The following is a 24,843-nucleotide window of genomic DNA, read 5'->3' on the forward strand; positions in this document are numbered from 1 at the left end:
ACTATTTATATTTATCCATGACCTATCTTGGGAAAACTAATAATTACATAAAAAGTGGGAGTGTCATACATGAAAGGAGCGTGTATTTATACAAAGATCCTCTGGTCTGATTTGGAAACAATGCAAAATCAAATGAGGTGGCATAAATTTAGCCCTGCTGCCACTAGCTGTTCATCATGGAGCCCTCATAATGAAGACTTCCTTTCTCATTGTAACCTTACCCCAAGGCTGACATTATATAGATATATAAATATAACACAACAAAGTAAAACCTCACAACTGAAAGAGGAATTCACTTTAATCTCACTTTACTGAGCTTAGGTTATAACAAACAATATGTTGGACACACTGCCGCTTGAAAAGAAAAATATATGCTTAAGACTTTTTTCTTTCTCACTCTCCCCTTCTAAGCACAATACCATCTGTGCCCTAACACTGGAAACAGTTGTTCCTTTTGATAAAACACAAATGAGCTGGGCTGTTTTTATCAAGGAGACCCCCCGCCCATCCCCCCTTCTCTGACTGCCACAGCGGGCCTTCACAGCTGGGGGCTGAATGCACTTGCGGCAGCTTGTGTTGGTGTGTTCGTGGCTGCAGTGAGCCTCAGGATCCAGAGGATGCATCCAATCAGCGTAAATATGGGGGAAAATTAAAAATTCTATAAAACTCAGTGGCTTTGTGAAGTGGCCTTGTACATGAGGTCACGTGCTTCACAGTTGCGCCTGGCACGAGTAACATCAATGAAGTTAACAATGAGATGCATCTCAGTATTTTGGAGCTCTACACTGATGCTCTGCTGTTGTTGGAAGCCAGATTAATCTACCCAGCTAAACTGGATGAGATTGGCCTGTCTGAACCACAGAGGATGACAGGTATTTTTGGTGCACTTGTCTCTAATGACAGGGCAGCAGAGTGGGTGGAGGGGGGAATAAAACGGGTAAATTTAGCACACTGTTAGGACTTCTCCCGTCCAGAGAGGCAGTTATTTACCTCCAGAGAAAAAAACTATTCCCTTTCTTTTAATGCAACAGTACAGTAAATAGGCTCCATAGCCAAAGATTGCTGGTGACATTTCACTTCTTGTGAGTGAAGTGTAAGTCATTACGTATGTCTTTGAAAAGAGGAACAAAACAGGTGCTTACATCCTCAGCTTTGTGAGATATCACTTTATCTTAGGGAATGCAGTCGAGGCAGTCATATCCCATCAGCATCAGCTCTTAGAGGTTACTATGAGCCAATATAGGGTGAAGCTTTAGCTCATCTTTTTGTAGAATGGGTCTCAAGACAGGAAGCAATTGAGCCAGCAGCATTTCAGGTAATAAAAATATTATTGCCCTTGGTAAAATGGAAAAATTCAAATTGGAGTTTATCAGTATGCATGTTTTAAAGGGATTTACTGTGCTTCTGGTTCATGATATTGGTTTATACTTTTGCCAAGTCTACATTTCCTCAAATAATGAATCATGAACCTCAGACTAATATTAAAAAACATGTAATATCATATACATACCACCTAAGCAAAGGTTTAACTAAATGAAAAATATGTCTAGTTGTTACCAAATAAAAGAAGAGAGACTGAGGGAACCATTTATTCCATTCTGCTTGGCTGCATTTCTATTGGAAAGGGTGTTCACATTAGTTGAATTTCCCCTGTGCAAAGGGGAATTTTAAAGAGGAAAAGAATGAAGTATACTCACATCACCAGCAGCGAGGAGGGCACCATTTGCCTCAGCCATGTTCATGTAGTTGTTGTTATTCTGGAACTGCAAATGAAGACAAAACACACAATCAGCCCACTAGTGTAAGATAACATCCAGTGTAACTCGAGTTGCTGTTCTTTCATAATGGACACCTGTCACTCAAACAGATTGTCACACTTAGATCTAAATGTTTACACATGGAGGTAACCCCCTTCTCTATGTGCATGGGCACATTCTGCCACTCTGCCATTAGTGTGACATGACAAGAGGCATGTGAGAGGCTCCGACCAATTCAAACCAGGGTAATGAGAATCTGGTCTGGCTATTCAGCTCTTATGGGATGGCAATTAAGGATATGTTTGCATCACAATGCCAAGTATCAAGATGCAGTAGCAGGTTATTAACTTCAAATAACCTATGGGAGAGGAGTTATAATGAGGGGGAAATAAGAAGGTGGGGAGAGTAACACAAACATACAGTTTTTACTATATCTATATTACTATTACTGTAAAACTATTCTGTATTTAATTTAACAAATAAACATGTATTCCTTTTTAAAAAAAAACAAACATCTGTTATATGTTATATAAGAGGTAATATCAGAAATAGTCAGTGATGAAATAGTGAGATAACACCGTTAACCGTTGATAAGTTATTAAATCCCTGTACTTTAGTAAGAAATAACATGTTTTCACAACAGCCCTCTGTCCCCCTCCAACCCACACATAGCCTGCTGGCAAAATGGCAGCCACTTCCTTTCTTTGGAGACACAACCATGCTGACAGGTAGGAACAATGGGACATAGAATGAAGAATTATGGGGTAGCAGCTGGGCCCAGGAGCACAATGCACCTCTCTGTGAGCGAGGAGTGCAAAACCCAGCCTACATGGCTCGGAAGAGAAAGAATCACAGCGCGTTTGCATCTTCATGCAGTTTCACCGAGAACTCTCTCCCTGTTTTTCAACAAAGCTCCGGAGTAATCTCTTTTGTGTGTTTATTACAAAGTCACTGTATTAAAACATTACGAGTGATGAGCAACTCCAATCGACAGACAGAGTGGGGGAAAAAAAATGCCTTCTTATCTGAGCAGAAGACAAACAATAGTGGAAACAAATTAAGATCAGAGCAAACTGAGAAGTGCATTAATATATTTTCAAGCCTTTTGTGTTTCTTTTTTCCCTTTTCTCCTTTTATTCTGAGTGGTTAGTATGCGAATGTAATTACTGAAAGATCTGCTGCTAATCAACTGTGAATGGTATCCATTAATTAGTCTATGCCCTGGAGAGAGTGTGGGGAATCAGCAGCAATGTTAACAGTGTCATGCACCAATAAGAACGGGAGCCACAAGCTCTGCTAGCAGTTGCTGAAGCAGGTGGTTTGCATTGAGGCTCCTGGTGCCGTTCTACCTGGAGCTGCCCCACTAAACTATATTTGAATCTGGGTTTGCACAAATGCTCACAGAAATGTACGACGACATAGACTCACAGGCCTCAAGTGAGAAACATCTGTTAATATCTGGTCCTGCCTCACTTCCCAGCTGTGTGTAACTTTGAAACATGACATGGCTAGTTTCTGTCAGCCACTTGGCTGGTAATTAACCTTATGCTCATCTTATCTTGGAAGTGTTACTCCGTCCTCCTTCTTCTTTTAGATAACAAATTGAAGTCTCACAGATATCCTTCTCTATTCAAGCACTAGGAACATTGTTCTGATTGTGGGGGGAGATAGGGCTTTGTGGAGTGCTGTCTCTGTTTCTTCTATTCCCATGTCTCACAATTTTAAAGAGAGAGCATTTCTCTGAGAGTATGGGAACTGAAAATATAGACAGATCTGTAATCATCTAATATAGATGACTATGCTTTATATTTTACGTGCATGTCTGTTACATGCAAGTAAATAAGCTGAGAAAAGCAGAGGAGGCCATGTTAGACATTACTGAAAAATGGTGACGACAACTTCACAAGCATGTTTTTATAAGCCATGAAGTTGATGTGTCATTAAAACAAACCCACACTCAGCATCGTGGACACTGCTCATTGGCTTCATTAAAGAAAACGCAATCAAGTTAAGTCCAAGTGCTAATTAGTGGTATGAAACTCCCTGAGCTCTGTCTGTGCGAGTCACATTTTATTGTGTTTCCAGGGCCCTTTTAGAGCAGTTCCAATCTCCTCCAAGAGCTGGGACTGAAATTCCAAGAAAGGTCCCCAGCCATCAGTATCAAGCTTCACCGCTGAGGCCATACAATGTTGTGGCCGCAGCCGGAGGCCTCGATGGACGACCAGAGCAGGGAGCAAATTGTTACCATTATTCGCAATTCATTTTGGGGGGAAAGAGGCATTCAGTGCTCATGTCCGCGGCAATGGCGACCGAGTCAAATGCCAAATGAAATTAAATGTGATTGGAGGGACCACGCAGCTGATGGTAAGGGACCGTGCTAAAATGGGTCAGCACAGAGAATGAAAACTCTGTAATTAAAGTGATGTGATGAGCTAGACAAGAGCTGCTGCAGCCGTGTGAGGGGCCAAACAACCATGTGTGGAAACAGAGATGTAACAAAAATAACAGGTTGCTCCTGAAACACAATAAACTGGCTTTAAATGTCTTGTGAAGCACTATAGCAACAGCTCAGGCAGGGATGTGACATCCATTCAAGAAACCACCTCACTTGTTCACATTTCCAAAAACTAGGGACTTTTAGAAAGGAGCCATAGGGAAGCTATAGAAAAGGGTGCTTTAAAATAGCTGTGGGGTAGGAGGCTTTTATTAACAGAATGAATTCATGGTTAAAGGTGTAATGTGAGTCGCACTGGAAGCCAGACATGGCTACATGGTAGAGCAAACACTGGGAACTCAGTGTTTTTATTTCTCCCTCTGCACCACCAGCACATTTCTTCAATAACTGTTTAACAGGAGAGAATTAAGAGCTTACATGGACCCTGATCCTGACGTGAAAAGACTCCACTGTCTGCATGATTGCAGGCACACAGGAAACCAAACAACCTCACGGTGAATGGGATGAATATGAATTCATAGTTTTTTAGTTTTTAGAAATGCAGAGCACTGCTTTTCTTTTCATTTCAAGTTAGGTAACACTTGGATATTCTTTGAATTAACATCAACTCATTCTTCAGTAATCAGATGAAAATGTTACAATCAGAATTTAAACAACATCATCAACATGCTTTCTGGCCTTTTGAAAAATATTTGACACGAATGTAATTTTGATGCCCGATTTCGTTCCCACCTTTTAAATCCCAGTGCAGGAATATTTGTATGAAAGAAAGTCTGGTGGGAAATAAGGTGTTTTACAGCTATTATAGCAAACAAAATTATTTCAACCTCAGGGCGAACGCAATTTTGCACCAACATGAACCCATCTCACCCTCAATATGATGGAGTAACCACACAGATCCTATCAGTAAACATGAACTGGACAACCAAGATCCACTGAATACACGCCTGAAGAGCCTCTGATAGCACAGCCTCCTCTCAGCATGCACAACCATGGAAAAACGTGCAGCAGCCTATACCATTTTTATCTGTGCATCAAATATTGATTTGCCAATGGCCATTTAATGATAAAGAATAAAAAGATGCCACAACAAAGAATGTAAGGCTTCAACAAGAAACAAAAATAGGAAATGCATTTTCAAATTAGCTCCACTGGGCCCCTTTTTTTTTTTTTTTTTTTTTTTTTACAGTACGATAAAAATAATTTAAAAATCCCAGTATCAGTGCTGTCTGTCAGCAGGTGATCAAACTGGACACATTCTTTCTCCACACTGAAAGCCACCAAACTAATTTAATCAAGAGCCTGGGCTTTTTCACAAACATTTCAACTGCTGACAAGTGATTTTATAGTACAGCTTGAGCTCAGTAATCACAGCCTAGCATATGTTTTCTGGAACATGACACTTGTGCTAATATGTTCTCCACTGGTCTCCATAAACAACGGCAAAAACACCACAGTTAAACCCCAACCACCAATCCCGAGAAACTCGTGGTAATTTGCTATGTATTATTTTATGCTATTTCCTTTAAAGCTCAGCCTAGTGCCAATTTTAGCACCAGTGAAGGGGACTGAAGACTTAAAAGAGCAGCACTGTTTCCTTTCCTAACCCTAACCATTTGTAGCCCTGGGAAACTTATCTTTTGATTCCCAAGGTCCTTCTAACCAAATACATGCTCATTTACAACCCAGTTCAGCATAAACACTCTGCAGCTGCCTCTCTGGTGATCACAAGGCCTATTCACGCCCAGCAGGCCGCCATGCATGCAGCGCCGAGCTGACATATATAGATATATTTCCTCCTATGTGTGCAGCAGTCAATTTGTAAAGCAACTCCACAACACAGCATGTCCACGCAGTCTGCTCGCAAGCTATGTTCTGATCTGCAGGCTGAATCGATTGGTAATTCAGTTTAAAGCAAAAATCATTACTCCCCCAGCCCAGCACTGTCTTCCACCATTAGGACTGCTAGTCCTCAACTGCATAAGATAGCACTGAGGGGAAGTTCATTGTAAGCATCTCACTCTCTTTGCCTCTCAGTGTGAGTACCTTGAATGTAGTGCAGAGGACCCAGCCTGAGAAAAATTCTGAGGCCTTACCTGGGATCTCAACAAAGCTGATGGTAGTTTTGTTCAGGCTGTGCTGATTATCTCTTCTCTCACACTACACTGACCACTGTGGCCTGAACTAGTGTCATCACAGCTTGTGTTGCTTTAGTAAACATGAACCTGGAGGAAGAGTTTAAGCCCTTGTGGAGATATCAACCTCGCAGCAAAAGACCATATTTTCTGGTACATGGTACAAAAATAACATGAAGCTTTAAGCTCCAAAGCTCTTAGAGTGCACTACCTTTATTTAACATTTGATCTGACAAGTTAAACAAGGAAGAGGATCAAGTTGGAAACTGAACTTTAGGGATTTCTTGACTGAAATTCCAGTGTGCTAAACATTGAAAATTAAGTTTGTCATGAGCAGATCCCTAAATGGGTCGTTTGTTCTTCAAACGACACTACATGGTGCAGGGACATTACAATTCTCTTACAGAGCATGCCTCTCCGTTTGCATATCCAACAAAAATAATAAGCCTAACTATCAAAGGAAAAAAAAACTTTAAGCGATTTCACAGCTCAGCAAATATGAATTATGATTTTTTTCAAGCTTCCCAGTAATTATGCCAGTGTTGAAAGACAGTAAAAGGCGAGCTTTGGTTGGTGTGTTCAGCATATTCCTTGGGGCTAAATTTATATTCAGCACAGATGCAGTGTACAAGAGTGATAACATGGAGATGCAAACAGACCAGGGTGAGCCAGCATTTGTAAGATCTTTGCATTTCTTTTAAAGTATTTGCAAATGAGATTAGTTGAGTTTACAGCATTAGCTCATGAATTATGTAAGGCAGAAACACTGCCAATCAAAGGGTCCTTGATTTATTTATTTTTTGCCATTTAACAAGTTATTAATTAAAAGAAAATTTAAAAACAATTGGCATGTTTTGCCACTGTGATTTTTGCAATGAATGACAGAGAACATAATACCAAAGTTTTTGGGATCTTCAAAGGGATGAAAATTAAAAGTAGGTCTCCAAATTTCAAATGGCATTCACAGCAAAGCCGTCTCAGTTTCAGTATTCTAGTAGGGATGTGTGTATTGAGTCTCCGGTATTAATACTTAGATACCCACCGGACGATACTTTTTTAAATTTCGTGATACCACTGTGCTAATAAAAAACCTGCAATTTGTTTTTAGTTAGTTTTGAGAGTTTTAGGCATTAAATCTCTGTGTGAAAACTAACCCAGACATATTTCGGATGGCCTTCCGTGTCACATGATTATGGCAGCCTATCAGATGTCAATCCTCACTCTGCTGCTCAGACTGAGCTCAGAGTCAGTAGCTCTGCGGCAGCATAGATGGCCAAGAGAGAAAGAGAAGCGTAGTGTGGTGCTATTTTTCACCCAAAAGTAATGCCATGTGCACCGTCTGCAATAAAGTGGTGCCACATAGCAGCAATCTGTCCAAATGTTGAGGATGATGCTGCTGCTGCTGCTAGTGTTGGTGATAATGATGTTGTGTTATGAGGTTTTACTGGTTTAATACAGGTTCTTGAGCACTATGTTAATCTTTCAACACAAGAAATGTATGTAATTTTGTAGCAATTTATAGTCCAATTATTTTTATTATAATTAAAAGTTATTTATAACCTACTTTTATTACATTTACTCATTAATATATTTTATTATCATATAAGCATTTCTTTCAAGTATTTATGTTCTTGAGTTTATTCATAATTGATATTTCCCTTGCAATAAAGATATTAATAAACAATTATGTGCAATTATGTGATTTTCCTCGTATCATATCGTATCTATACAAAAGTACCATAAACTAATTGTATCGTGTCAAAAGGAAAAATGTTTGTATTGCCCATTTCTATATTCTAGCACACTAACATTTGCTAATCATTAATAAGTACAAAGTACAGATAAAATGGCATATCATGCATCTATTTGATAAGATATTTTGGTTTGAACCGACAGACGTACATCATCATCTGCAAAGCCACAATGAATAAAGAATAAGACTCTTGTTTTTAAGCGCCCTCATTCTTTATCATCAGGACATTTTTAAAAACCAAACCACTAGGTTCCCCTCATCACAATACAATACAATAACACAGCACCATAAGTTTTTAGCATAGCACATCCAACGCCAACTTGTTACACAATGGAACTAAATACACTGAGGTTTAGCATAGCTACTGTTTTCTCTAAGGCCTTAGACTTGCAAATGTGCCAAAACAAAGATTGTCTCCGGGTTTGTCATAATGGACCAATAGGCTGGGCACAGTAGCCTCAATATTATGCAGGTCAACATCCAACATCCAGTTTTTTTCCTAACTGTTGAGTATTCTCTGTACTCTCAAGAGCAAATCCTAAAAGAAAGCACAAGCTAAATGGGGTTCCAACTTTGATCTAGCGAGGTGCAAAGGCATTGGCCCAGAGCCACAAAGGAGCTTAGGCGATGGAGAGGGCCTCAGAAACATGGTGTAGCTTTCTCACAATGGCTGCTGCGTGGACACACAGCTCTTGAGGAAGCAACATGAGAAAGCCTTGGCTTGGTGGTGTTCTCGCGCTTTTACTCCAAAGCCATGACTAGAGGCTGTTTACTCTCAGCAGCTTTCAAGCATCTTCAACTCGAGATGGTATCAGAGGTGTGTGTTTTACCCACAATAGTGCAGGAGTATGCTGTGGGGTTAAGAAAGCTAATAACTAAAAGTGACATGGTTAAATATCATACAGGAGAAGAAAAGGTTTTGCTTTTTTGGAAATGGTTTTGGTTTTAACGGTGCTTATGGTGATTGTGGTAGTTGTACTACTTCTCTTGGTTTGTCTGGTGGCTATGAGCTGTGGGATGCAGATTCACATAAAGCCCTATTGAAAGCCACTGGGAGTTGAGTCTTCTCTTATTGCTCTACCAGCACAGATGCATTTTTCTGTTCCCCATGTGCTGTTACTGGCTAATACACTCATTATACCCAGGTTTTGGGAATGTGCACAGTCAGAAGCTTTTAGGGATGGACTAAAAACGAGCCTCTGTTTCTTATCGGCCAATTTTTGTGAATAACTATGTTACATTATGCATTATATTACAGGTGTGAATGCTGAATGTACTGATCTAAGAGAATGTACAATCAAGACATTAAATACAGTAAAAGTGTTAATGTATAGCATTGTACCAGATATTAATAAATGTATTTTAGAAATGTATATAGTGTAGTAAGCTTAACGTACCTTCCGGGGGCTACACTTAAAATCTATACAAATATAACTTAAGAAGTATTGGAAGTAGACAAATTAATCTCATCTGATCAAAATTCTGTAGTCCACTAATAGATTTTAAAACCTGTATGTGTGCATTGTGACAGTGTGTCTTTTCTGTCATTTTTGCCGTATGACCACGATAAGCACAAACCGACCAGTTGTTCAATCTCTATAAAACTGAAAAACACAAACTGCTGAGCAGTGACTCATATATCAGTCTATTATATACTACAGGGCTGACTGTATTAAACAAATGGCTAGGCCTGCAGCTGGAAAAGAGAGGCAATATAGAGAGAGCAGAGGTTATTGTCTAATTTAAATCTTGGCTGCTTTCCCAGAACTGTACCACATTCCAATTTGTGGCTGTGTTGCTTGGCGCTACTGACAGAGGTCCGGCTGCAAATACTCTCGGGCTCCTCTCCAGAAATGTGTCTCCAAACTGACAGTCAACAAGTTGGCAGAGATTAACGGAATGACTGGGGCAAGTTAGATAGAATAATGAAAATGCACAGATACGGATGCTGTGTGTTGTTTCAGCACGTGACACTTTGTCCTCCCCCTGTGGTTGCAGTAATGTATCTATAATCATTATGACTTGATTTGCACCAACACAGGCTCATAAAGAAAGTAGTGCATTGCTTCTGTAATGTCTTTGAGTTCCATAATGAAACAGCAGCTGGAAAAGACATCTGTGAACACATAGTAGTTACAGAATGGATGAGCGGGCTCTTAGAGGCAATTAGCTATTTCAAGCATTTTCTCCTTGGCATACTATTGTCCGTTCATCTGCAGGATTGACAGCACACCAGGACATCATTAGCAAACCTGACGGCTGTTGAGTCGGAGACATTGTTTTTCTTGTGACAGCAACCATCAGGCTAAGTGCTTCACTAATGTTTTTAACAGTATTTAAACTCAAAATGTCACTTTAACATTTCCTACTTCAAAAGCAGTGTGGGATTAAGATACCAGCTTTGAATAATTACAAACACTAAGCTTCAACTTTGATTCCATATCATTGCGCTGACATTTGAAGAGATTTGGAACAAAGACACACTACATATCTTTTAGACATAATGCAAAATTTATTTCTTTCCTCTGTGTAAAAATGACAGGCTAGAGATCAAAGGCGCACGGAAACCTGGAGGTCTGCTGTGAACTGAAGCGATGAGTTTTTTAAAGAACAAGGTAAGTTAGCAAAGTGTTGAATGAAAAAAAAAAATGTAAAAGGCTTCTATACAAAAATAGTTTGTCAGTGACAGAAAAATAAGATATAACCAATTTGTCAGACTAATTTTCACTATTGACACCATGAGTCAAACTAGAAGAAATGCATTTGCATCCATGTACAGAACATATACACTGTATTTTTTAAGAAATAAAAATAAAAATCAAAAATACTGGATTCGTCTTGTCCTTTAGTTTTCACGTGTACTTCTAACGATACTGCACATGAAGAGTGTGCAGGCAATAACCCTGAATCGGTCATTCCTAAAATAAAAATAATTGTATATTTTATGTTTATACACTCCCCTTTAAAGCTGTATTGATTTCCTTCATTGACCATGGCTCCCTCTGAGCACTTTCATCCCATTTCTCCTGTGCAGGCAACTGAAAAAAAGGGGTCACTGACATTTTCTGTATTTGAGCCTTGACCTCTATTTTAGGACCCTGCTGTGAGCTTCTCCACTAAAATAAATTAGAGCAGGGTACAGTCTATGCTGTACTCACAGCTTTCCATGCACATGTTCTCCAATCACTCTTCATTCACAATCATTTATCTTCATTAAGCTCACGCTCTGCCGGTATATGCACTCTGTAGAGAACATCACAACGTGTGATATTGTGGCTCAACTGCCCTGGCATCTTGTTGTTGATATGCAAAGTTGACTAACAACTTAATGCAAATGACTCTTGACTAACACAATTAATCTTTTACAACCCTAAATGCAGGTAGAGGGGCTTTCCCATGTCAGTCAGGTGCATTCAGTTAACAGACCCAAAAGACAACTGTCACTAATCCACTTAATCAATATATACTGTAAGCCAAGCCAGTAATGGGAAAACTAGTGATTTCAACAGGGGGCACCATGCTGAAAATAATGACTGCAGAGTGAGAAACAGAATTCCCACTGTTAACTTGTCATCAGCTAATTTACCTGGAGCCAGAGGGAGAGATTCACTGGACACATAGGGAGAGTTAATCTCTTCATTCATCTCCGCTAAAGAGATCGACCCAATTAGCTCGCCACATTGACTGACAGCCCTTGTGTTTGATTTTTTCCCTTGACTTCCCCCTGCACCCCTTCCTAAATAAGAATTTACGCAGTTCCAGCTGATAGCCTTAAACAGTATTCAAGGGTACTGTATGACAGTGAAATAATCATGTCTTTATTCAAATCTGTCGAGTCTAAAATATTCACCACTGCAATTTGCTGTGACTGATTAGCCAATGGAAGCGTTGCTTGGGGAGCTCTCCAGAGCTCTGTAATTGAGCGGATTTGACTTGGGAGACTTTTCCCCCCTTGCTGATAACTACACACATTCACTTTTTAATATATTTTTCTTTTTTTAGGCCTTCTTAAAAGCCAGAGCACATCAGAATTATAATGCAGTAAATAGTGGCAACGTATATAGGACAGTTTATACTCTGCTATCCCCAGAAAACTGAATTCGGCATGGTATTTTATCAGATGGCTAACTACAGCTCAGAGACCTAGTCACTGCAGAACTGTCAGATCTGGAAACTCAAAGATCAGGGACAACATTGCCCCAAGGACTGGAGCTCTGGCCTCTGACATCCCACATTACGTACACTGATGTCTGTAAAACTGTGATTTTTACCAATTGATGTAACACATTTTACTGAAATATAATTTGTTTTTGTTTTTTTAATTAGCCAAAGAGTGTGCCATTACTGAAATACAAGAAAGCACATCCATTCCCTTAAAAATCAGTGGAACTCATAAGATATTAAGCAAGTAATTGCACAAGTCTCAGGTTGGGTTTGGACTGGTAAGACCAAGTAGGTTGTGGTGCTTAATGTTAACAGATTTTTGCAAGATTTACTATTATTTTCTAGTTGTCACTAAGTGACCCACTTGATGCTGTTACATAGGATGGCTTTACATAGCTGAGGTGACGTCTAAATGAAAAAAGTTATAATAATTTCTGTTTTCCTTTTCACAAGAGGCATCGTGCTAGACCTGTGAAACTACTTAGGTTTGATAAGGGATCACATGACATTTGGACAAAAGTACGTTATATTCTGTAGCTGGCACATGCATGTGAGGGATTGCAGGGGATAAAAGGGGATGATAAACAGTGCACTCAAAAGGCTAAGCCATCAAATAATGTATAATAATGAGCTGTTTTATTATAATCCTGTATGGATAATTATGAGATTAATATGTCAATCCTGGTTTTGGCACACTCTGCAGCCAGGAAAGCCTATATCCATCACAGTCCTCATGCCACAATGCACTGAAAACAGCTTTTTCTTTCATATTAAATCTCATTTATTTTCTACAGAAAAAGAGATGCAGTTATTCTTTTCCAAAACACACTACTAATGCTTTGGGGCATGATTTGTCATTGTTATTCAGTGCTCGCTCACCTACACTTAAAACATGATCCTTCTGGATTTTAATTAAGCACCAAGGTACCTCCCAGGGGGTTCTGGCTTGGCAAAGGAAACTACTTTGATTTATGTACTACTTTGTAGTTCCTGCTTGAAGCTCGCCTGTTGGAGGAGACTGTGGTGATCAATGTAAAAACTGGGCAAATGTTCTTATTTGGTAATTAGTTCCTGTTAGCAAAATATTTTAATGAAGATATGAATACCTACCAATAGTGAGACTGAACATACTCCTTACATGTCATCTCTTCACCTTACAACAATCTGGCACCAACAACTAGGTTAGCCATACTGTATGTATACCCATTTAGTTAAATTTGGTGACAACTTATTGCTAGAATATATCAACACCAGCTCATAGGAATTTGCCTCCATTAATTTATCATGTCAGCAGCACAATGCATCAGTTTACATGTATTCCCCACTACCCATACAGCAGACAGCAAATGCAATTTACAACTTAAATCAGCAATTAACAGCAAACGAGGCAGCTCATAAGTGTACATAAATGTTAATAAAGATTACAAAAAAAAATAAACCATAGAAAAATATTAAAGCGCATGTGATTTATGCTTGGATTATAAAATATAGTAACAGGCCCAGTGCATTTCCAACAGAATCCGCTTTATTAGCCAAATATACTGACACATACATTTACTGGTTTAAAATGCAATGTGCAAGAGTGTGGAGCAGTCCCACCAACATTATTTCATGTGTATCTAAGGTGCAACGTTAGTGAACAGTTGAGTTGATTAGTATTTCCAACATGTTCAGTACAGTATGAGTAGCAGCACTGTAGCAATTGTACGAGGTCAGTTGTTAATGAATGTGATGGTCTGTGGAAAGAATCTGTTCCAGTGTCTGGCAGTTTTGGCAAACACAGCTCTGCCAGAGGGGAGAAGCTGGGAGTGGTTGTGTCTGGGAGAGAGGAACATAGACTTTATTCCAGACAACACACTGACTATAAGATCCTCTTATCTCTTTCTAGATACTGTACGTCTCATTTAATCAGTAATGGTATAGTGGGGATGGCAGTTGGTTTTAATATGATACATAAAGTTGTGACAAGGGTATAATCCACACTACCCACAAGTACAATATGTAGCTGTTATTTTGTTCAAACAATGTCCTTTGTATATATGATCTAGTTGTAAATCAACTAAAACTGATGACTGTATTAAGGTTTAAATCTAAGAACTGAAGTTTTTTTTTTTTTTTTTTTTTTTTAAGTTTCTTGAAAGTCACTCCTAAAATGTCATCATGGCCAGAATATCTATACTGCCAAATCAAAAGCCGTAGCTTAAGATATATCCTATGATCAAACTTGAAATGAAGAAGAGCAGCGATTTCACTGACACTAGAGCAGTTTCAGAGACAGCCCATAGTCGAGGTCTGCTCTCCTGGATGCATATCAGAAGCTAATGAAGTCTCGAAACTGCAGGGGTGCTGCGGGATCGCTACGATTAGCTCATGGAACTGCTGAAGGTCACCACTGCTGAGCTGAGCAGCCACAAGCTTTCATAAAACCATGCAGCGTATCATTATTTTCAAAGTGTTTCATTATGGACGGTTAACCTTGGCTAACTCCGACCTAACACTTTAATCAGCTGCCTGTAATGCCTTTGAAAGAGTGTAATCATTCAGCTCCTCTTCTTGTTTATCAGCAGGGGAGACACACAAATGTAGTGGAGGAATTTAAAAAAAAAAAAAAATAATCTCTTTCCCAAGGATGTTCAGGTATTTGAAAAGTTGCACTATTAGTCAGTACCTCTAAATATGAGCAAGTAGATCAGTTTCCTTGGAAAGAATGCCATTTAAAAAAAACAAAAAACATCAGTAGTCGTCCAGGGAGGGAAACCCTGCCAATGCTGAGGCCTCACAAACCATGATCTTGTGTCTACTTCTGCCATCCCACACTATGACCACATATGAGTCCACAAGCCAGCAGAAACACACTCATCACGATGGACAAGGACATGCTGTGAATGAGCCCCGATTTCAACTCCTCCATGTATGAGAAGTCGGCTCAAGAATTTCATGGGCCCCATTCACAACTCCAGCTGAGGTTTCAGGGACTGGACCTTTATTATGTCGCCGGAGCTTTTACTGAGGCCATGTCAATTGTTCCTTTTAATCATGGAGCTGAATAAAAACTATGAATACGATTCCCATCTAACTGAAAATCTAAAACCAGTTTTATTTTCAGTAACGCTGGGAGCTTTGCTCATTCAGATTAACATAATTTTGGACAATTAAGGCTGAAAGAAGGATTTAAAAATGACATGAGTTAACAGCATTTACTAAAAATTTTGTGCTCTGGTGAACAACTTTCATTTATCTTCTATATAGTTTCCAGGCCTGGCAACTAAAGGATGATTAACATTTTTATGGTTATGTTTAGACAACTCTAAGCTGTTGGTTAGGATTTAGGAACAGATAATGATCTTAAATCAATAGCGAAAAAGGTCAGTGTGTCCTGCCTTATGCTCCAAGTCAAATTTGCACAGTCTGGGCAAATAGAAAAGTCCTTTATGGTGAAAAATTGTAAAACTGGAATTGGAATTGGAAAATTTGTTCCAGGAAAAGGAAAGAAAAACTAATTTGTAAACAGTAACTTTTGTTTAGTTCACATGAAGAAGACACTTTTTATACAATGTAGGTTTCTAAGACAGAGATGCAAAGACATTTATAAGAAATGAAGTATGGGGAAGACATAAAGGGCAAGTAACTAGTTCTGAGAACATGCGTTTTATTGCACTGTCTTCTGAGACAGTGAGACAATTCTCCATCATTGTGCTGTATTGAGATCTGGATATCTGAACATAAATTACAGCAAAAACAAGCTATTCGTGCCAGTGAATATTTTTTATCAGTCTAATAAAATGCTCTGCTTATGTACAGCTTTTATTCAAAGCCCTTTACAATTTAGCTTCATTCACACACACTTAAACTGTCTAATGAATGTATGTAAATGAGTTTCTCCAACTACAGTAGAGGTGGCACTTTTCCCCTTCTGGAAAACTATTAGGACTCTTACATTCTATGAGTACAAAGGTACACGCAAAGCATTTATAAGCATAAAAAAAAAAAAATACATCCATCTATTTTTTTATTCAAATATAGGTTTTAAAGTGATGCTAACACAATTTGTTCTGCTATAAGCTTTACATTTAAAGTTAAGTCTTTCTCAAAGCCTGTGGTACTTTGCTCCAACATGCCATCTATTTTACTATTCAAATAAAAGTTTTATTTACCCCCATTCTTTAAGCTCTTTGTCCAGCGGGTCTGAGGGATATTTGGACACCTGCTACTATTGTCAGTCCTTTTAGTGCAACCTGGTAACACGCTGCATTGCGGGAATGTGCGATGTTGGAGGGGGCAGGTGAAAAAGGGTGGATTAATCACACTGTGTAACATGTAACACTACACACACACCTGCAGCCCATGCTCCTCTAATGAGAACGAAGTTCACATTTAACCTGATATGTGAGCAACTGTTGGAACAGTGACTAACATTTCAATGAGTACACTGTGTCTCATAGAGGGGTCACAGCTAGGGGACTAATTTGTTTTTAAATATTATCTTGATTTTGAAAATGCACATTTACTGACAAACATAACCAGGAAAGGCTTGAGGAGAGAAGTCTAATATAGATTAATTCAACTAGTCTACTCCAGAAAATATCACTTGTAACTGTGGGAGATGGTGGACATTAGTCAGTGGCCTGTGCTTCTAGGAAAGAGCCACATGCTTAAATCAAGCAAGTCCAGTTAAAAGGAAAACAGAAGAATGTTTTGACACAGCCTGTGAGCCCATTAAGAGAATTGGACATTAGATCTATGAAACGTGGAATGGCTGCCTCACTGGAAAGGTTAAAAAATGAATGTGTCTTAACAGCGAGGCTCACCACTAAGGGGACACAACACTTATTGAATCAGCCAACCAGAAGTGATTGACTGGTCCCTTTCAAACTGCTTAATTCACGGTAAAAGCAGTTTCTGGGGCGCAGGGAGTTTTTCCCTTTCCTTTTCAATAAGTCAGCAAGGTTGAGGCAGTCAAAGACATAGTGAGCCGAAGCCAGATTAAAACAGTTTATCATAGTGGAAAAGTATCTCTTGTGGGGCCCTGCTTTGATTTGAGGGGGCACAGTATTCACACAAAAATAAGAAGCCTTCTTCAAACTGCTCACAGGAGGTTAATTTAACCTTTGACCTTAGTCGACAGACAAACCCAAACAGAAGACATACTATTTTTCATGTTAGTCAACTATATACAACTTAGCAAAACTCTAGCAACTCAAGCGCTTTTGATACTTGAGTCAAGTGGCATCTTAGTCATATCTCAAAATCATCAGATCCTAAAACTACAATTCAACGTCTTGCTAATTCAGACAATGTAATCTTATCTTTCAAGCTGCATGTGATGTTAACATCTGTCTCACAGATTAGTTTAAACTGGGTAGTTGCTTTTAGTTTTTGAGGTTTCACATGCTGCATATGATTTAATCATATCAACATGAATTAAACATTGGAATAATTATAGTGTCATGTTTCACTGGCACTGTAATGATACCTCTTCTGACATTTCTGCAAAATAAAATGAACAGTTTTCATTTAGGCAACATATTATTGTGCATTTAAATCAATCAAAATATACAAACCCATATTCATTTACACATCATCGATATAGTATGCGCACTACCGCTGAACAGCTTACTCCTTATGACTTTGGATGTATAAAGAAAATGTTTTTCCTTGGGCACTAACATCGTTTGATGGATGGAGTAGTAATGTTGTGTTCATGATCAAAATCCAATAACAAATGTGACTCTCCTGTGCATTCATCCTTTTTGTATCAGTGAAAGAGATCATTTTGAAACAGCCCGGTAGCTAGAAACAGACACAGAAGGCTGTTTTAATTCTGCGAGGACCAAAGCTGCTAGGGGTTAATCCTCACTGAAAAACATAAAATGAAACACACATGGTACATTTACTGTATGCAGAAATCCAACATGTAAGATTGATTGGTTTTACTGATGTTATTACATAGTGGGGCCCTAATCTGCCCTCATGTTTTTATCTAATGTCAGAGGGGCTCTCAATGCCCGGTGGGTCCACAACGCACCAGTTGAGAAACAATTTTAGAGTGTGAGGTCTGCCTAAATGAACCACGCTGAGTAATGTAGGCAGAGATGTAATGAAGTAGATTTATGAGCAGTGATGGTAGGATTACAGGTCTTTACGAGTGCTGATCTGGGTAATGGTCTATGTCTGTCTAAGATTATAGAGCCTTTGTCATATCCACCTCATAAACAAAGCAGAAAACCTTGTCTCAAGTTCCCCACAAGTTCAGACTCTTGGTTCACATTATCAGAATATACTAGTAAAATAAGTTGAAACAAATTCAGAGGGATCTAGTTGGGGCTTGTGCGTATGCATTTGTGCCTAATGTCAATGTGATCCACAAAGTAAAGAGAGTGACAGCTGTGCTAATGTAGTGTCAGATAAATCAGAAGCAACTGAGCTTATGGATTAATACCAGGCTGCATTCGCTGTAAACTCCCTAAAAGCAAGGTTTCATAAACATTTATGTACTTTCCACCAATACAGTATGTCTCTACTGCTGATGCATCATTGTGGGATCAGGGCAACCGACATCAACTCTGTTGATAGGAAATCCATACCGAGACACTCTGAAGGTAGTGGGGAAATGTGCATTAACAGAATATGAACATCTGCTATGTGTAGACATATGTGTGGTGTGGCCTGTCAAACAGAGCAGTCATTCTTAGAAGCAGAGACTCCGAGTACAGCGTGTGTCTTCGAGCAGGAGGACTAAAAATAACACTCTCTAATCTCAGTGGGAAAATTAGGTGTTTAATAAATCTGTTGAACTACATCTCCTGACAAGCTACAATTAAAAGACTCAGTAACACACATCAGCTATTCACTTCTTGGGTATTTAAACATTTGACATGCACCTTGGAGTCATATCCATCAACTGCTAAGTTTTACAAAGCAGACACCCTCTAAAGTAACACCACCCCCACCCCAATACACACACTGCAGTGTGTTTGGATATGTTTAGATGTGTGTGATGAAATGGCACCAGCTGTGTACACTGGAGAGATGCACAAGGCCCCCTGGTTGAGCTGAGCGTTAACCCTTTACCTTCTTATGAAGCAAAAGAGGACAGAAGAGACAAAGGAGGCTTAGCCCACTGTGGCTTGGACACAACAAAGGCTTTTTTGGTAGTGGTGGTTTGCTGCTGTGAAAGTACAGTAATTCACAAAAACAACATTACCATCTTGTTGTTTTTGGTTTCCTTACAGATGCATGGCGCAGTAGGAGCCACACGAACCAAAAGCAGCCGTCTGTTTCACACATTTTACAGGCTCAATAAAATCGCCTGATAATTGCAGCTGCTGCCCTACATGATCATGTCAAGTCTTACAGCCTGAACAACTTTCTAATCATAGGTTTTACTGCACATTTCATATTTCATATCATTGATCAGAGCATAACACAATACAACAGTGAATGTGTTTTGCCCATCGACACACTTGTGCATGGGGTTGGGGTTAGAACCTGGACACTTCTGCATCCAAGCCTGATCCTCTAACCACTGAGCCAACATATTGGTTTTAGTTTGTTTGTTTGGAATCTGGTCTAAAGCAGTTTGTAAACTTTTACCATTTTCCCTATGGTTTGGTTTCTTTTCTCAAATAGAAAAATTCAAATAACCCAAAATGCATCATCATAATTCATACAAGAATTCTCTTGTCCGCTTTCCGGTTAAACGGATTTGGGGAAGAAACAGGAAAGTAAACAGGAAAAATATTCAGTTGTGTACTGGCCTTGCTCCTACGAAGTAATTATCTGGGAAATAAACCGAGTAAAACTCCAGCAGAAAGCTCACACTTTTTAAAGGATATGTGAAGTCAGTTAGCTGTTGAGCTAAAACCAGCAAATTTGGATCTAAGTCGGATCACACTTTCTCACCACCACTGCGACCCACTCCCGAGTATGTTTGGGACCGATTCTAAACCATGTTGAGTAAGCGATTATATTGCGGATGTTTTGGTCCCCACCTGAGTGTGAAAGGACCACCCCAAGGGGGATAATGAACCAGGGTTTAATTCACTAAACAAGACAGGTGTGTAAAGGCCTCAAGTCTTATTATTTTGACTCCTAGTTGATTTGGTGACACCTGTGGTTTCTGGTCGCAACAGCAAGTAAGTAAAATTAGACCAAACACACTTCTGCTACTATGTGAGAAATAAAAGAGGAGCAACTGGTGGATCTATTCACAGCGCATCTAATCAAACTATTAAACACTGCTTTAGCATACAATTCAGTCAATAATCTGATTTCATGCTGAACATGCTCAACAATGTCAACATCAACTATGACACAGGACACAAAAGATGATTTTGGTTATTTGGCTGCCTCTATAGCGCCAATAAAATCCTCTGATGTATAGTCAAACCCCAACTACAAAGAACTGCGACGTCTCCACGGTTGTGGTATTAGCTTTGCAAATAAACCAAGTGTTTGCACCAGTGCAGGTGAAAAGTTTGCATTAACATCTGTTGGTAATTTCAGTCTCTCTGTGCCTGGAGGTAATGAAAGCCCACACCAAATGGATACTGTATCTGAAACATTATTAAACCTTAAGAAAAAAAAGACCAGATGGCCATAAATATGTGAATAACACTGGGTCCCTTTCATGAACACATTAAAGTGAATCACATTTGACTTTTACAAATACCGAAATGAGTCAAATCCAAACAGCACATTGTCTTTAGTTAACACTGTTTATGACTTAAGAGTTTACCCGGAATAACCACATAACTTTAACCGTCTCGCATCACTGGGTTCACCAAAATAACAAAATCAGATAAATGAGAACTAGCTGCATAAATATATTATACACACACACACACACACCCATGTGTTCCTTTAAAGTTTTCCAAACTTTCACATGCAGCTCCTATAAATTTTATTGACTACATCCAGGTGTTCTCAGCACAAGCCAAAGAGCCAATAAAAGTCCGAGTCATTATCACAGATAAATTGAAAACAACACAACTTAAAGTAACAGCCAATCAGTAAAAGTGAGGGCCTTGGCTGCTATGCCCCTCAGCTTAGCAGATATGTGTTCAACCTTGAGTCAAAGCAGTTTGAGGCAAATAGAGCCTGCTGTGATAGTGCTGTCACCCACCTGGACACTGCATTTAATCTTAATTTAATCACAGAAATAAACCTTTACATTAGCTAAAAACTGTGTTAAATTCTACTAGATTAAAGCAAGGGGTGTTTCTTGCTGAATATATTTCATTAACATTATTCAGCTGTGTGAAGTTGTGGCATGTTTCTCTTCAGCACCACTGTTTCTCCTTCATCTCAGCGCCAAAAAACAGGCAGTTCATTAGTCACAACTGTAGCACCTAATTAAGTTTGTGCCACTCTTTTGGGTTTTTCTGTAAATTTAAAAGAATCTCTGATGTTTCAAAGTGCCTCTGGGCCCTTCTGTCTCTCTTGTCATTAAAATTGAATCTTTCCTGTGCCAGCATTTTGGAAGGATATTGCCTGTTTTCAAATCAAAACTGTGAATCTAGTGAAAGTTTTTTGCTGTTTGCAAAGGTGCTGTGACAGCTTATAAATAGATTAAAGGGGTAATGCTTCAGTTCTGTGCGACTTGTAAGCATGCCACATCTTTTTGATGACTAACCGCTCTGCATTGTGCTACCTTTCAGCAAGCTGATTCAAATAAATTGGAGGCTGATTTGAAAGATGCATGCAAAAGAGCCTATTTGTTCACCATGGAAAGGCATTGTAATTAGCATGAAATGCATGCTTTGTTTTCTCTCTCTCTCTCTCTCTCTGCAACATAACTGGTAAAGATACTAGATACACACCTTCTTACCACAGTCCCTCTTACCTTTTTTACCTCCTATTACATTATGGCCAATTACTGTTACAGATGGAAAATTTCATTTGACCTGGAGAATTTATGAGCAGGAATAAAATTGCACTTCCACTATTACACCAATTCAAAGCAATGTAGTTAACATTTCTCAGGGCTGATGAAGACATGATGAAATTGGGCACATATGACAACTTGGCCACATGACAAAGAGCTGATGAAACAGTGAGACGAACCTGGTAACTGTTTTGAGCAGCATCAGATTGCAACGGCAAAACAGAGCTGCACCACAGGGCTAAGGGAATAATTTGGGAGGGAGTGGTGTGTGTGTGTGTGTGTAAGGGGGGGTTGTAGAGGGTACCATTGTTTAGACTTCATAAAAACAGCAGGCTGCAGTTGTGTGATGTCTGTCACTGTAATGTTCACTCTTGCTGCGGGACATGAGAGTCACGCTGTTGATGGATCACATACTGACAAAATATCACAAAGCATCCAGTGCGTTTTAGATAAGCTCAGTCTAAAGTGTGAGAGTTAACAAACTTGTCATACCTTAGCAACATTATGGTTAACACCTCAGACACAGTGCTGCTTTTATAAGGATTCAGCCAGGTGATTAAAACTACTTGTAAACGATGACAATGTAGAAAATAAACTATTTAATTTGGGAGTGAGTAAAGTAAAACTCTCCTGTGCATCATAAGTCTATTAGTGAGACAGTCTGAGGGTTTACGGAGGCCATGTTTAGGATGTGCTTACAATGAATGCATTCATACTAATCTGATCCCACGTTTCTCTTCTGTGTGTGTGTTTGTTGTGTGTGTGTGTGTGTGTGTGTGTGTGTAGACCTGTGAAGGTGGATTTCAATAATCAGTTGATTTTCAGCAGTGTGAGCAAGTTCAACACCGCACCCTGTAGTTTATGAGAATGGCTTTAACATAGTTGTCAAATCCAAATGCCAAAAGGCAACCAAATATTTCTACGGCATGAAAATCAACTGGATCATGTTGATGGTCGTAAACCCGGATCGCAGTCCAGCTCAGCAGCTTGTTTGTCACTTGATATACTTACTTTCCATCTCAGTCTAATGTTTAACATGCGGGGTGCTAATGCACTGATCCACCGGTGATGTTGTGGAACAAGGAAGTGTGGAGCGCCCATCCACGCTGCTGAGTTTAGTGGGGTAATGAGGCTGGTCTGAGCTGGACAAAAAGTAACACTGTGCCTGTTTGGGGCTCTCATTCCCCTGACACACTACCACCAAGTTCGTGGCAAAGAGGGAAGTATTCATTAAGCAACTTCAGAAAGATACAAATGGTCTAAGGCTGAAGTCAGAAGGAAGTAGGTGGAGGCACTTAAAAAAAAAATAACATGGAAGTAGTTTTAAGTTAACTTTTTTTAAACCACAGATAACGGCTCTTCGCATAAAGGCTAGAACGGCACAGACCAGCACCTGCGATGTCGCACGTCACAAAAACACACAACAGAGAGGTTCCTCACCTTATTGAAGTTATAGTAGCCCAAACAGTGGGCAAAATCCAGGTTCGGTGCATCACCTGCAATAGAATTCCCACCAGCCGTCGGATAAAATCTTACATCCATGGTGTGTGTGTGTGAGGGAGCCGCGCAGCTGCAGCCTTCTCTGCACGGAGCTCAGTGTGTTTCTGCCGTTTACAATCCAAGCGCTCCGAGTGAGACGGAGAAAGAGAGGCGGTGAAACTGACCCGAGCTTTGTTGCGAGTAAATGAGACTTAAAAAAAAGAAAAGCTTCGGGTAAAGTTTGGATATTCCTCTTCTAGACCTGGTTCAGCTGCTTCATTTCCGAAGAAGCCCACAAGAAGGTTGGACTGAGCCAAGTAAGCTGTCCCTCAAGGAGCAGTAGACGCTGTGCGCCCATGCATTTACGCACAGCTGCTGCTGCTGCCGCTGTGTACAAAGAAGCCACGAGACCGGCGACTGAGCGTGGGTCCACCTCCTTTTCCTCCCCCCGACCCTCCCTCCTTCCCTCCTTCCTTCACATGCAGGAAAAAGACAAATAAAACCGGAATGGAGCGCGAACGGTAACCGCCAAGTGAGTGCGCACGTCAAAACAGCGAGACGCAGAGGTGCGTCGGTGTCCGTTCACTCTCCTGCTTCTCTAAAGTTTATTTCTCCAAGTTAGAAAACTAGTTCTTGGAGCAGTTAGAGTAGGAGCTAACTAGGTGGCAGGAGCCCATCTGCTAAAAGAAAGCGTTTGGAGGGTTTGCAAAACGAAACAACACTCCACAGATGGTGCAATTAGTGAAGATGATGTAGTACAGACAGTATCCCGGTTCAGCCGTCGGCTCTGCCTGTCCTGCTGATGAACAAGGCAAAGTGTGTGAACAAGCCAGCCACTCCCCAAACACACGAAGCCCCTCCCATCAAAACACTGCATGTAAGTCCATGTGACACGGTGGCCTGTGATGATTTGGGTACAATAAGTTTAGTATTTCGGTCTACATTTTATTACTAAGGCATCATCCGCCCCCTGTCTTGGCGTCAAGTTAAAATGGTGCTAGTTCAGCAAAGGCAGGCATCTTTAAAAATCTCATGCAATGGATACTTTGTCCTTGGTACATAAGTGAGCCAAAAACGTCACGTTTCAGCTTTCCCTTCCTTTCCAATATTTGCCTATAAAGCAACAAAATCAGCAAACCTAGGTTTTCCCCACTCTCACCGTACCCTGATTCTTGTTCCTGCAGGTGGTGGGGCCACAGTGTGGGGACCTGACC

The 24,843-nt window shown here is 39.8% G+C and overlaps 1 protein-coding gene across 1 annotated transcript in view; it reads right to left on the reverse strand.

The window, feature by feature from the left end:
• The window catches only part of tox3 (TOX high mobility group box family member 3), a 39,851-nt gene extending 15,409 nt beyond the window's left edge, over window positions 1-24,442 (reverse strand). The window contains exons 1-2 of the mRNA XM_067495185.1: window positions 23,591-24,442; window positions 1,698-1,763 (exon numbers count right to left, since the gene is read on the reverse strand). Coding sequence (XP_067351286.1) covers window positions 1,698-1,763; window positions 23,591-23,692 — 168 coding nt within the window. The 5' untranslated portion in view covers window positions 23,693-24,442. The remainder of the gene's footprint in view (window positions 1-1,697; window positions 1,764-23,590) is intronic.
• Window positions 24,443-24,843: the final 401 nt, after the last annotated feature.

Source organism: Channa argus, chromosome 2, assembly GCF_033026475.1.
Source record: "Channa argus isolate prfri chromosome 2, Channa argus male v1.0, whole genome shotgun sequence".
NCBI lineage: Eukaryota > Metazoa > Chordata > Actinopteri > Anabantiformes > Channidae > Channa > Channa argus.